At 42.5% G+C, this 12,743-nt stretch overlaps 1 protein-coding gene across 22 annotated transcripts in view; it reads left to right on the top strand.

The window, feature by feature from the left end:
• LOC124011985 (neural cell adhesion molecule 1-like) overlaps positions 1 to 12,743 on the top strand; it is a 332,951-nt gene that overhangs the window by 275,765 nt on the left and 44,443 nt on the right. For 15 of the 22 annotated variants that reach the window (XM_046325346.1, XM_046325330.1, XM_046325312.1 and 12 more), the window contains exons 9-13: positions 333 to 362; positions 5,263 to 5,413; positions 7,459 to 7,643; positions 8,258 to 8,354; positions 9,371 to 9,538. In XM_046325346.1, coding sequence (XP_046181302.1) covers positions 333 to 362; positions 5,263 to 5,413; positions 7,459 to 7,643; positions 8,258 to 8,354; positions 9,371 to 9,538 — 631 coding nt within the window. The remainder of the gene's footprint in view (positions 1 to 332; positions 363 to 5,262; positions 5,414 to 7,458; positions 7,644 to 8,257; positions 8,355 to 9,370; positions 9,539 to 12,743) is intronic. The other 7 variants (XM_046325320.1, XM_046325416.1, XM_046325407.1 and 4 more) reach the window with 1 other exon arrangement.

Here is a 12,743-nt window from a genome sequence, read left to right as displayed (position 1 = left end):
TACAATTTTACTAAACAGTACATTCTAAATAGCATGTAATTAGTAAGTGTGTAGTTTTAGTAAGTCATAGGCAAGACAGATTTCGGACATGGCCATGTTTTATTTACGCTTCTTTTAACATGTATTTTCTCATTAAACCCCATGCATCTTTGTTTTGAACATGAGCTAATTTCACTGGACCTCTACAGGTAAAATACAGCCTGGATCAGCAGCAACTAACATGTGCATTTCAATGCAATGCATGTCTTGAGCTTTGTGTTTGAGGGTTAATTTTTAAAGGCTTTTTCCCCCGCTGTTTTGTGTGTTGTTCCCTGTGTGTTTGTCCTCTCCAGGCTTCTTGGACTCGGCCCGAGACGTTCGAGGTATGGCTGCTGAACACGTAGCCAGACTCCAGATCCAGTGCTTCACACTGGATCTAGACAAACCCTGTTCACTGCAGAGCATCAGTGTTGGCTTTTTTTCCCCAGCCTTTTCTCAAACTCTCCAAAATCTACCACAAATATGATTCCAGACTAATGAAGTCAAATTCGGGTTTATGAAATGAGACGCTTCCTTTTGAACGTCCATTTTTAATTAGATGTTCTGATTGCTAATTTGCAACTTGCCCTCAAGTTCAGTCCCTCCTCATTTTGCATTCATTCCTCTCATATCGTTGGTTTCATAACCACTTATTAGGAAGGTGTCGACGGTTACCCCATAGCTGCAGATGCTCCAGGTCTACTTCCTTGTAGCTGTTTTCATTCCCATTCATGGTGTGATAACTGCCAGGCTCGTCCCCGTGACTGCGAGTCCTGTTTAGCCAGGCAACATTGAAAAACCTCAATTAGCCAACACTCTCTGCTCTGCCGTGGACCAAGCCAAGCCAATCTAGCTGAGCCTTTTGAAAACACTAACCAGCCATGCTGTAGACTGCACAAGAAAACCCTAAAATAGAGATGCACCTTAATATTGTCTACTCCACTGCTTGTTAGAAAGAAAGAAAAATAAATAATATATAAGAATTCAAGTAATGCTTATGCCTTTGTGGTAAATATCCGAAGCATTTACTCAACAATCTCAATGTCTCTGTCACATTAGGCATAACTGTTGATTTTGTTTGAATATTCATCAACATGTGTTCTGTGTTTATAATGAATGATTCAGTGACATATGAATGGTGTGGATTGGGGAAAATAAGTTTCCCAGAGTTTTAACTACAGATGAAAACTCCCAGTTATCATCTTGCAAGCCGTTATTAATGAATCCCACTGCATGTACAAAAAAATACTCTGAAGTTCTGTTCATTGGAAAACATAGCTTCTTGTATCTATAACATCTTCATTATTAATTCAGGTCTCAGTTGATCTTTACTCTGGCATCCAACCATGAATTCACATCAGAAAACCCAAACGTCAGTTTTTAGGTTTTGAGTATCAGTTCAGGAAGATGGCCATGTAGCCTAGATAATCACCCCACAGCCAACATACTGGATCTTCATAACTGAAATTCTGATCATTCAGAATTCAAATAATTTAATTCACATACAAAAGTATGTGGACACCCCTTCAAATGTGTGGATTCGGCTATTTCAGCTGCACCCATTGCTGACAGATGTATAAAATCAAGCACACAGAATGGCCCGTTCTGAAGAACTCAGTGAATATCAACGTGGAACCATCATAGGATGCCACCTTTCCAACAAGTCAGTTCACCAAATGTCTGCCCTGCTAGAGCTGCCCCGGTCAACTGTAAGTGCTATTATTGTGAAGTGGAAATGTCTACGAACAACGATTCCAGACTAATGAAGTCCAATTCGGGTTTATGAAATGAGACACTTCCTTTTGAACGTCCATTTTACATTAGATGTTCTGATTGCAAATTTGCAACTTGCTCTCAAGTTCAGTCCCTCCTCATTTTGCATTAATTCCTCTCATATCGTTGATTTCATAACCACATATTAGGAAGGTGTCGACAGTGGTAGGCCCCACAAGCTCACAGAACGGGACTACAGAGTGCTGAAGCGTGTAGCGTGTAAAAATCATCTGTCCTCGGTTGCAACACTCACAACCGAGTTCCAAACTCCCTCTGAAAGTAATGTCAACACAATGCCTGTTTGTCAGGAGCTTCATGAAATGGGTTTCAATGGCCGAGCAGATCACCTTGCGGAATGCCAAGCGTCGGCTGGAGTGGCGTAAAGCTCGCCGCCATTTGACTCTGGAGCAGTGGAAATGCATTCGCTGGAGGGAATCACACTTCACCATCTGACAGTCTGACGGACAAATCTGGTTTTGGCGTATGCCAGGAGAAAGCTACCTGCTGCAATGCATAGTGTCAACTGTAAAGTTTGGTGGAGGAGGAATAATGGTCTGGGGCTGTTTTTGATGGTTTGGGCTAGGCCCCTAAATTCCAGTGAAGGGAAATCTGAATGCTCCAGCATACAATGACATTCTAGACGATTATGTGCTTCCAACTTTGAGGCAACAGTTTGGGGTAGGGTCCTTTCCTATTTCAGCAGGACAATGCCCCGTGCACAAAGCGAAGTCCATACAGAAATGGTTTGTCGAAGATTTTGACTCGCCTGCACAGAGCCCTGACCTAATCCCCTCGAACACCTTTGAGATTATATGGAACGCCGACTGCGAGCCAGGCCTAATCGCCCAACATCAGTGCCCAACCTCACTAATGCTGAATGGAAGCAAGTCCCCTCAGAAGTGTTCGTGGAAAGCCTTCCCAGAAGAGTGGAGGCTGTTATAGCTGCAAAGCGGGGACCAACTCCAAATTGATGCCCATGATTTTGGAATGAGATTTTAGATGAGCAGGTGTCCACATACTTTTGGTTATGTAGTGTATTTTGGCCCTCCAATGCTTAGCTAATTTTAGCGTAGCTTCAGTAGATAACTAGTGTTGCTAAATCCTTCTTTTCAGATGCCCAGTAGTGTTCCAGCTGTCTTAGTCCCTGGTATTATAGACACATAGTTTGTAGGAAAAGTAGTTTGCATTCCACATAATGTCATACCATGTCTTTGCTTTTGATATTTGGAATAAGCTGCTCTGATCTTTTCACCATTGTTTGAGTCAACATTTGCCACATGTACGCTGGTAGTGTCAATTACTGACATGGGCACAATGGGTAGAGGATTTATCCATGCTTTCTTGGGTTCACCCTCAATACGACGGGTCAGTTGGTCAGTTTAGCAAAACCCCACTGTAAGTGTGTCACGGCGTCCGTAGCACACTCTAGTCTGGCCTACTTCAGACATGACACCTTTTGAGAGAGAAGCGAGACACCCATCCCCAGCGGGCACGACCGTTTCTGAATGCTTGGTGAGACATCGAGCTGGGTTTTTCACTCTTGTTCCTGGGCTCAGCCAGCCATCCTATTTTCCTTGAACTTTTATTAGAACGAGAAAAGGGGTTGGCAGAATGATGCTTCTGCACTTTTTATTAGAGGAGATAAGAGCCACAGACACAGAATTGTATTATGGGACCACATTGCAAAGCCTCCCTTTTGCAAAGCTCCCTCACTCTCTCTCTCTCCTGTTCCTCTTGATATGTGACTACACAAGAATATCTGCACGAGGGGAAGGTGTGACATGAATCGTGCCTCAGCTTTGCTAGCGTGCGCCCGACCCTCACAATGTAAAGCAATGTCCACACTGCATATATATGACATTTTCCCCCCGCCTCGGAACACATGTAATAAGAAAGGCCCTGTAGCTTACCACCAATTATTTGGCGAGGAAGCTGCTATGTAGACAGCCCTGCATACTAACAGGTTATGGAGTGTGAGGCATAAACGGGATGGGATCCACGCTCCAAAAAGCCTGTCTATAATTTAAAGAACTCAATGTCTTTGGATCATGACTAAGCCATCCCACCTTAAATCGACTTACCGAATAGATTGAATTGCAAAGCCCCAAATGTGCGATACAGACCAAATCCCCTCTGGCCATTGAACAAGTAATTTGTGGACTTAAGAAGACCTCCCAAAGGGTGTTACATGATGTCATACATACAGTAATAAACAAGTTCTGTCTCAGAAACATTGACCTGAAGATCATTTGCTGACTATTCCCCACAACTGATCCAACAATTCGATTGATGTAGATTGATGATGTACATGTCAGTGCTATTGATTTAATGATACTGTGAGATGCATAGACTTTCCAGATAAGTTATGATGCACCCTTTACTCATTTGTTAGTGTCACCACACCTATTTTGATACTGGCGTCCTGCTTGCCATGAAACATTTGCAAGATGGCGTGACTTAGTTTAATGTGTTTAAGTCTACTACTGACAGTACGAGCATGATGAACATCTTACATCTTTTGACAGCTTATCTAATAGGGTTTCAGCTGGCATGACTAATACATCTATTAAAATGTGTCAGGGAAGAGACTTCTCAACGGTTAAAACGGGTCAATTAACTTTCATGTTTTCCTTGATATCAGTGTGTGCCATTCATTAACCAGTCTTCCCATTAAATGCCATATTGAGTTTCAGTACCATTTTGATTTTGTCAATGAAATGAGCTCTTTATCATAGAATAAATGAAAACATCCTCTGCACTTAGATGTGCTGCATTATTTATATTCAGGCTCATAAGACACAGGAGCAGATGCTTGCTTTAAAGTTCCCTTAACACAAGATTAATGCTGCCCTTTGAAAAGGTTGTAGGGCACTCTTCAGATCCTCAGCCAGCTGTTTTTACAGTGCTGCACAGCCATTCTCACGACTCAGAGAAGATAACACAGTAGGGATGGCCTCATGTATCAATTCTGAATCTATTATTCAAATCAAATAAAAGCTGAAGTGTGTGGAACGCTGTTTAGAAAATAGTCAGAGAGTGTTAGTACCTTAACAAGTAGATGTATTTCTGCTCATTGGTGTGAAGCTGTGTGAAGCTGTGTGAAGCCCAAAGCAAGCTGGAAGTATAGCTGTTGGATTTGTTTTCAGACATGCTTTTAGAAAACCTGCTGCATTGATTTGCTCCATTATTGATGTGTTTGGTTTCCCCGCCACCTCCTGCAATGCAGCCCAGATAATATCTAAAAACATCCGGTGGATGTTTGCCATCTTTATTTGGCACTATTTTGTTAAGGAATTGTGTATAAAAAGACACATCTAGGAAAATGAAATTCTGTCCAAATTCTGACAGGTGCACAGAAAAAAATACATTTTAAAACCGAAGAAAGAAGGTTGCACCTTGAGTGGTCAAGTAATCCAAAAACATGAAATAGTCAAAGTGTTCATTGTGGTTCTTCTCTTTTCTTCCTCGTAGAGTCTTGATGGGAACGTAATGGTGCGTAGTCACGCACGGGTGTCCTCTCTAACCCTAAAGTACGTGCAGTTCACCGATGCTGGCCAGTACCTCTGCACTGCCCGCAACTCCATTGGTCAGGACCAGCAGACCATGTACCTGGAAGTGCGCTGTAAGACACCTATCTGTCTCTAACTTTTCACATCACACCTCACATCCGTTTTCACTGATACCATTTTTTACCAGTATCTTCAAAAGTTTCCTGAATCCTCACGACCATTTGCAAATAACAATTTTATACTTTATCGATGAGATTGTCATGGAGAGGGATAGTCCAAGAAATTCTTGCTGGATCAGAAGTTACCAAAAGACACCTACTCTTGAATTTGACACACTTTACACCAGAAGACATGGACCCATGACCTTTGACCCTTTGCTTTTCCTTTCTGCTGTGTCAGTAGATTTTAATGGATTGTTCACAGTATCTAGAAGTCTGTAAGGACAGCTTTGTAGGCTTGCCAAAGATTGAATTGAATTTTCTGGCTTACAAACGGAATATGGGCTAGTAAATTTCAATGTTAATGAGTTCCAGACGCATCAGATTACAGTCACAGCCAGCTAACGGTACATAACACAGAGCTGTGCACAGGCAAGTGAGAGCCAAATCATGCGTAATCTCATTTTTGCCCATTCAAATGTTCCATGAATATGGAGAAGGAAGAGAGAGAAAAAAATACAGTATGTACCCAATAATGAACGTCTAATTGGATTAAATTCCCTTTCCCAAAACACAGGCAATCTGCTCCGAAAACCAGATAGCATCACAATAAACAATTGATAGGATTGTGAGGACTAGCGTTTAGCCGGAGTCTGGCTAGTGGGTAATCAGGTTGTTAGTTCAGTGTTGCACAGTAATTAGTGAAAATAAAAGGTGCTTTGTCTTGAGCAGAGCTCTCTCCCTCCAAAATTAAACTCAACCAGATTGTACAATCAGGACAGTATCTACACATAGGAGGATTGAGACAATTGAGACACTCAATTTCCATTATCTGTGGTGTGCGATCTTTGCTTGTGCTACCCATGTGCTGATAGGAAAGTGTTAATGTCTTTTCTGTTTGGCCTTGACTCTTTCAGTGCACATCAGTCTGTTTGGCATGAATATCTTATTAAAACAATGATTGTTTTAGCTCTCCTCTCGATAAGCAGGGTTTATTTTGAGAAATCCATTTAGCTGGGCCAGTCTGGAGTAATTGAATGGCAGGGTCGTGGTCACAAGCTTGTCACAGATTCAGAGAGTGGGATGAGATTGCAGAAAAGGAGCAAGGCCTTATAGGGGGAGCGGGATGGAGAATCTGCCGATTTAGCGATGTCCATCAATCCCAACAGCTGGGGACAGCAATGGCATAAAGTACCCAGGGTTGGAACTTGAACCAAGGCCTAGCAGTGTCATGGGAGACCATAGTATCAGGGACATATTAGAGAGAAGTACAATATTTTACACAGTTTATGTGGGGCCAGTGAATCCCAGGGTTACTTATTTACAATATAAAACATGCTTGACTAAAACGCTTGAGGGGTGTGTGCTAGATCAATAAATTGTGATGGCTCTATAGCAACTGCAGTGAATCAGTTAAATAGAGTGCATAGAGTGGCATTAAGTGAAAGTGTTTTACTGACCACTGGTTGATCTATGCTTGCCATTTAAAGGCAAAGCAAAGAATCATATACACCAACAAATAAAAAGTATTTTTTACACGGTAGCTTTATAATAAAACAAATGTATGTATCATGTAGAGGTGCCGAATGAAGATTCAGCCTCTGTCTTATCTAGCGTTATTTTTACACTGAGTTGCTGGCTCAACACTTTTTCCTTGAATGCAACTAACCACAGCAGCTTCTGTGATTGTATTTCATGGTGTAGCACAAAGTTATTATGCTCACGATATGATGTATACAGCCTTATGTCCTCATAGAAAAAACAAAAATGTAATGTAAAATGTTTTTAGTATAGTGCTTGCTGTGGGAGACGTATCCAGAACAATAAAAAAAAACACCCTGAGTACTAGTAATATAGTATTCTAGTATTTATTCAGGATAGTGTTTCAGCTATTCATAGATTTTATGTCTGTGGTGGACAGGTTGCTATGTCTGCTGCAGTATGTTTATAAACAGAAGTCTGTGTGTTGACCTTCTGGTGACCCACCCGTGCCATTGCAGATGCTCCTAAGATCCAGGGCTCAGTGACGATCTACACCTGGGAAAGGAACGCTGCCAACATCAGCTGTGAGGTTCTGGCCCATCCGGGGGCCTCGGTGGTGTGGTTCAGAGATGGCCAGCAGCTGCCTAGCGCGAACACCACCAACGTCAAGATCTACAACACACCAGCCATTAGCTACCTCGAGGTATGGTACAATAGGGCTAAGATGGTTTAAGTGCCTTTCTAAAGGATGTAACCTCAGTAGTTACATTCCTCCTGGGATTGACAACTATTTTTTTTAAAGATGTTAAAACGCAAGCTCAAACTGGGTTTCTCAAGCAGAACATAGAACATGTTTCTGCATCCCAAATTGCGCCCTATTCCCTATAGTGCACTAATTTTGACCCTATGGGCCCTGGTCTAAGTAGTGCACTATAATGGGATTAGGGTGCCATATGGGACACAACCCTTGAGTCTGTTCCCAGGACCTGGGTAGACACAGTCAGCATGCATGACCTGCTGTGCTGAATCTCGGGCAGTGAGACTTCCCATTCAAAAGTGAGTTTCATGCCCCGAGTCCCATGAACCCAGAACACTCTCTGTGGCACAAAGAGGCCTGTATGAGCCGCTGGTACATTTACACTAAAATGCCTGGTTAATGGTGCCGCCGGAGGGTCCAACCGCCCCCACAACTTGATAATTATTGAGCAAGACGTGTGCAAGTGGTGAGGAACAAAAGGCACTGCTATCGTCTGGGGTATGTCAGATCACTGAAGGAAGAAGATGTTGTTGATGCAGACATCTTATTTCTTCTTCTAGGTCACCCCAGATTCCCAGAATGACTTTGGAAGCTACAACTGCACAGCCACCAACTTAATCGGAACAGAGTCCAAGGAGTTCCTCCTCATCCAAGCAGGTCAGTAAACAGGGCTTACTCTGTAATATACTGTACACAATGATTTCACCAAGATATATTCAGATTCATATGTATTCGTTATTGTTTAATTGATTGTGAATTCATTATGAAACTGTATAGCTGAACCAAAATAGCAATAGAGGTTTGTATTTTCATTTAAATGGAAGGAAAATCCAATGCATATAGTACAGCTGCCCAGTGTCATTACCACACCTCAAGCAGTCTCAACCATTTCTGGAACAGTTCAGCGGAGGCCCACCGTGAAGTTTGGTCTTGATTTTACTTTAGAAACCTCAAGTATTTTTCTCTGTTAGTTTCATACATCACATCTGGAGGTTGACTTACTGTTTATAGCTTCAAGATTAGTTACTTTTCAGTTGTTAAGGTGAAGTGCCATTGTGATAAAAACATAATGGGTATAATTTCCAGGGCGTTTTCAGACATATTGGCATTTAGTGCAAATTGAGGGCTGCTATTTTGGCGGACTATAAAGCAGTGCAGATGTCATGGGTAGTTGGCCAAGTGTTTTTTTTGTCGTCTGCAACACAGTGGTGACATGCACTTTAACACCTTTTTTAGTAGAGTGGCAATGTGTGCTTGTGAGTGCACCAATGGGAGAACCATGCTTACATTTTTTAAGCTCGTTTTTTAAGCTAGTTTTTTAGGCACCCTGTGTCAGTAAACCATGTGCTTCTCAGAATATCATCCCAACATGTTCTTGAGTGCCTGAGACTTGCCAAAAGGATTTGGAAGATATAATTAGCATTATTCCATTGCAGTTGGCACAGCATTTCACATGTACTGTAGCTCCCGTCACCTGTAGTAACATGAGACTGCCAGCACCTTGAAACCGTTATTGACTGATCTCTTCACATGTGGCCCTATGATTGGATGAATCTGGCACATTTCTCTTTATGATTGCTTGAATCTTTGAAATCGTTGATCCTGATTGGCTACACATCCTGTGGGTCTCCAGGGACAGGATTAAACCTGTATGTTTCTGTTGTGTTGTGTAGATGTGCCGTCGGCGCCCGCCATCGAGCGCGTGGAGCCTTTCTCCAGTACAGCCGTTGTAGAGTTTGAGGAGCCCGATGCCAGCGGCGGAGTTGCCATCCTCAAATATCGGGCCGAGTGGCGCATGAAGGGCCAAGACTGGACCAGCAGGGAGTACGACGCAGAGGATGGTGAGTCTCACAGACAGACGGACGGACGGACGGACGGACGGACGGACGGACGGACGGACGGAAACCATACCATGAAAACTTATTTTTTTCCTCCTTCTTTCCCCATAAAAACATTTCCCCCCCCCCATCTTCAAGGCTTATGAGGTCACAAATTCGCAAACAAGAAACAACCAACATTTTCCCCCAAAGGTTTTATAACCATCCTGTTCAGACACAAACAACCTTCTCCAGACAGACAGACAGACAGACAGACAGACAGACAGACAGACAGACAGACAGACAGACAGACAGACAGACAGACAGACAGACAGACAGACAGACAGACAGACAGACAGACAGACAGACAGACAGACAGACAGACAGACAGACAGACAGACAGACAGACAGACAGACAGACAGACAGACAGACAGACAGACAGACAGACAGACAGACAGACAGACAGACAGACAGACAGACAGAGAACTAACTAACGAACGAACAAGATGACATTGCCAGTAGACCAGAGCCATATACATACAGAAATGTTTCTGGAGTAGGCTAGAAACAAGCCTAGAGTCAGAGCATTATCAATACCTTTCATATTGAGTCTTGGCCAGTGTTCTCTTGGAGGAGACAAATCCACCTCAATGGGTCCTGGATAAATAACATGTAAATAAAATATAAGGTGAAACGGGAAACCTATTCAGTTGCACAACTGAATGCATTCAACCTAAATGTGTCCTCCGCATTTAACCCAATCCCTCTGAATAGAGGTGCGGGGGGCTGCCTTAATCCACATCCACTGCACCCGAGGAGCAGTTGGTGTTGGGGGTTAACTGCTTTTCTCAAGGGTAGAACAGCAGATTTTTCTTCCTTGCCGGCTCGGGGATTCAAACCAGGGACCTTTTGTTTACTGGCCCAACACTCTTAACCGCGAGGCTATATGCCACCCATCAAAACATATGTAGGATATTGGGGTAGATATTAGAATTTGATTATCAGTGTGGCAGCACAACGCGCCAAATCTGTCAGGGGCTAGAAGTCTTTGTGGGCTAGAATCCTGCGCGTGTCCATTGATATGGCCGCATAAGGTCTGAATGAACGAAAGCCTGAATTAAAGTCATAATAAACGGATAATAAACTGAGTTAGCCTATCGTCAACAAATACCTGCTTGCACTTTTTGCTGGCTGTGTATCCAGCTACCGGGTTGTTGTCCTTGTCCACAATGAGTCCCAAATCCTTCCCAACCAAACTGGGGATTTTACTTTTGCAGCACCTGTTTCCACGATGGTTTAGGTCTATTTCATAACCTTTCTTTTTATTTATCCTACGTTAGACATTTTTCTGTGAGCTAGGCTAGCCAGGGAAAGTACACTTGGCAACTTATTTTAACGTGGGAGGATGAAACATACATTTCAGCACTACACAAATAATAGACATTTCCCTGATCCACTGCATGCATGGCTGGTAGCCTATACAGTTGTTTACATACACATTAGCCAAATACATTTAAACTCAGTTTTTCACAATTCCTGACATTTAATCAGAGTAAAAATTCCCTGTCTTAGGTCAGTTAGGATCACCACTTTATTTTAGGAATGTGAAATAATGAGAGAATGATTTATTTCAGCTTTTATTTCTTTCATCACATTCCCAGTGGGTTACCTTTAAATTAATAAACTTTGGCCAAACGTTTAGGGTTGCCTTCCACAAGCTTCCCACAATAGGTGGGTGGCCCATTCCTCCTGACAGAGCTGGTGTAACTGAGTCAGGTTTAGGCCTCCTTGCTCACACACGCTTTTCAGTTCTGCCCACAGATTTTCTATGGGATTGAGGTCAGGGCTTTGTGATGGCCACTCCAATACCTTGACTTCATTGTCCTTAAGCCATTTTGACACAACTTTGGAAGTATGCTTGGGGTCATTGTCCATTTGGGAGACCCATTTGCAACCAAGCTTTAACTTCCTGACTGATGTTTTGAGATGTTGCTTCAATATATCCACAGAAATGTTATTATCTTGATGCCATCTATTTTGTGAAGTGTACCAGTCCCTCCTGCAGCAAAGCGCCCCCACAACATTTATTTTTATTATTATTATTTGTATTATTTAACAAGTCAGTTAAGAACAAATTCTTATTTTCAATGACAGCCTAGGACCAATGTATGACGGCTGTGAGGTCCCATGATCCCATGGTGCGTACTATTGTTTGTACAGATAAACGTGGTACCTTTAGGCGTTTGGAAATTGCTCCCAAGGATGAACCAGACCTGTGGAGATCTACAACTTTTTTTTCTGAGGTCTTGGCTCATTTCTTTTGATTTTCCCATGATGTCAAGCAAAGAGGCACTGCGTTTGAAGGTAGACTTTGAAATAAATCCACATGTACACCTCCAATTGACTTCAATGATGTCAATTAGCCTATCAGAAGTTTCTAAAGCCATGACATAATTTTCTGGAATTTTCCAAGCTGTTTAAAGGCACAATAACTTAGTGTATGTAAACTTCTGACCCACTGGAATTGTGATACAGTGAATTATAAGTGAAATAATCTGTCTGTAAACAGTTGTTGGAACAATTACTTGTGCCATGCACAAAGTAGATGTTCTAACAGACTTGCCAAAACTATAGTTTGTTAACAAGAAATTTGTGGAGTGGTTGAAAAATGAGTTTTAATGACTCGAACCTAAGTGTATGTAAACTCACAGAATGTGATTCGCAACACAACACAACAAGCTCCTGGGTTTGTAAATGTTTTAATGTTTTAACATTTTATTTAATGTTTCTGACCCGCAATATAATTGTTCTGAACCGCGAGCTGACCTGCAGGTTGAAATCATTTTTTCATTCCACCCACTAGCTGATTTTTGTTGCGGGTCAACTGTGGCAACCGTGGGTATCCAACCTGATGCAGGACTCTAATGACTCTGATGCAGGACTCTATCTGTTGGTCTGTCTGTCTTACTCTCACATGGGATATATCAGCAGATTGTTGACAGGCTGCTCTGTCAGCCCAGAACCCAGGGGCCACTTGTCACAGCCCAGCCTGATGCGCACACACACACACACACACACACACACACACACACACACACACACACACACACACACACACACACACACACACACACACACACACACACACACACACACACACACACACACACACACACACACACACACACACACAAGCACCCAAACTAAAGACAACTTGGTTCACACCCC

Source organism: Oncorhynchus gorbuscha, linkage group LG02, assembly GCF_021184085.1.
Source record: "Oncorhynchus gorbuscha isolate QuinsamMale2020 ecotype Even-year linkage group LG02, OgorEven_v1.0, whole genome shotgun sequence".
Lineage (NCBI taxonomy): Eukaryota > Metazoa > Chordata > Actinopteri > Salmoniformes > Salmonidae > Oncorhynchus > Oncorhynchus gorbuscha.
Note: the sequence above shows the minus strand (reverse complement) of the source record. Positions and strands in the feature narration are given on the sequence as shown.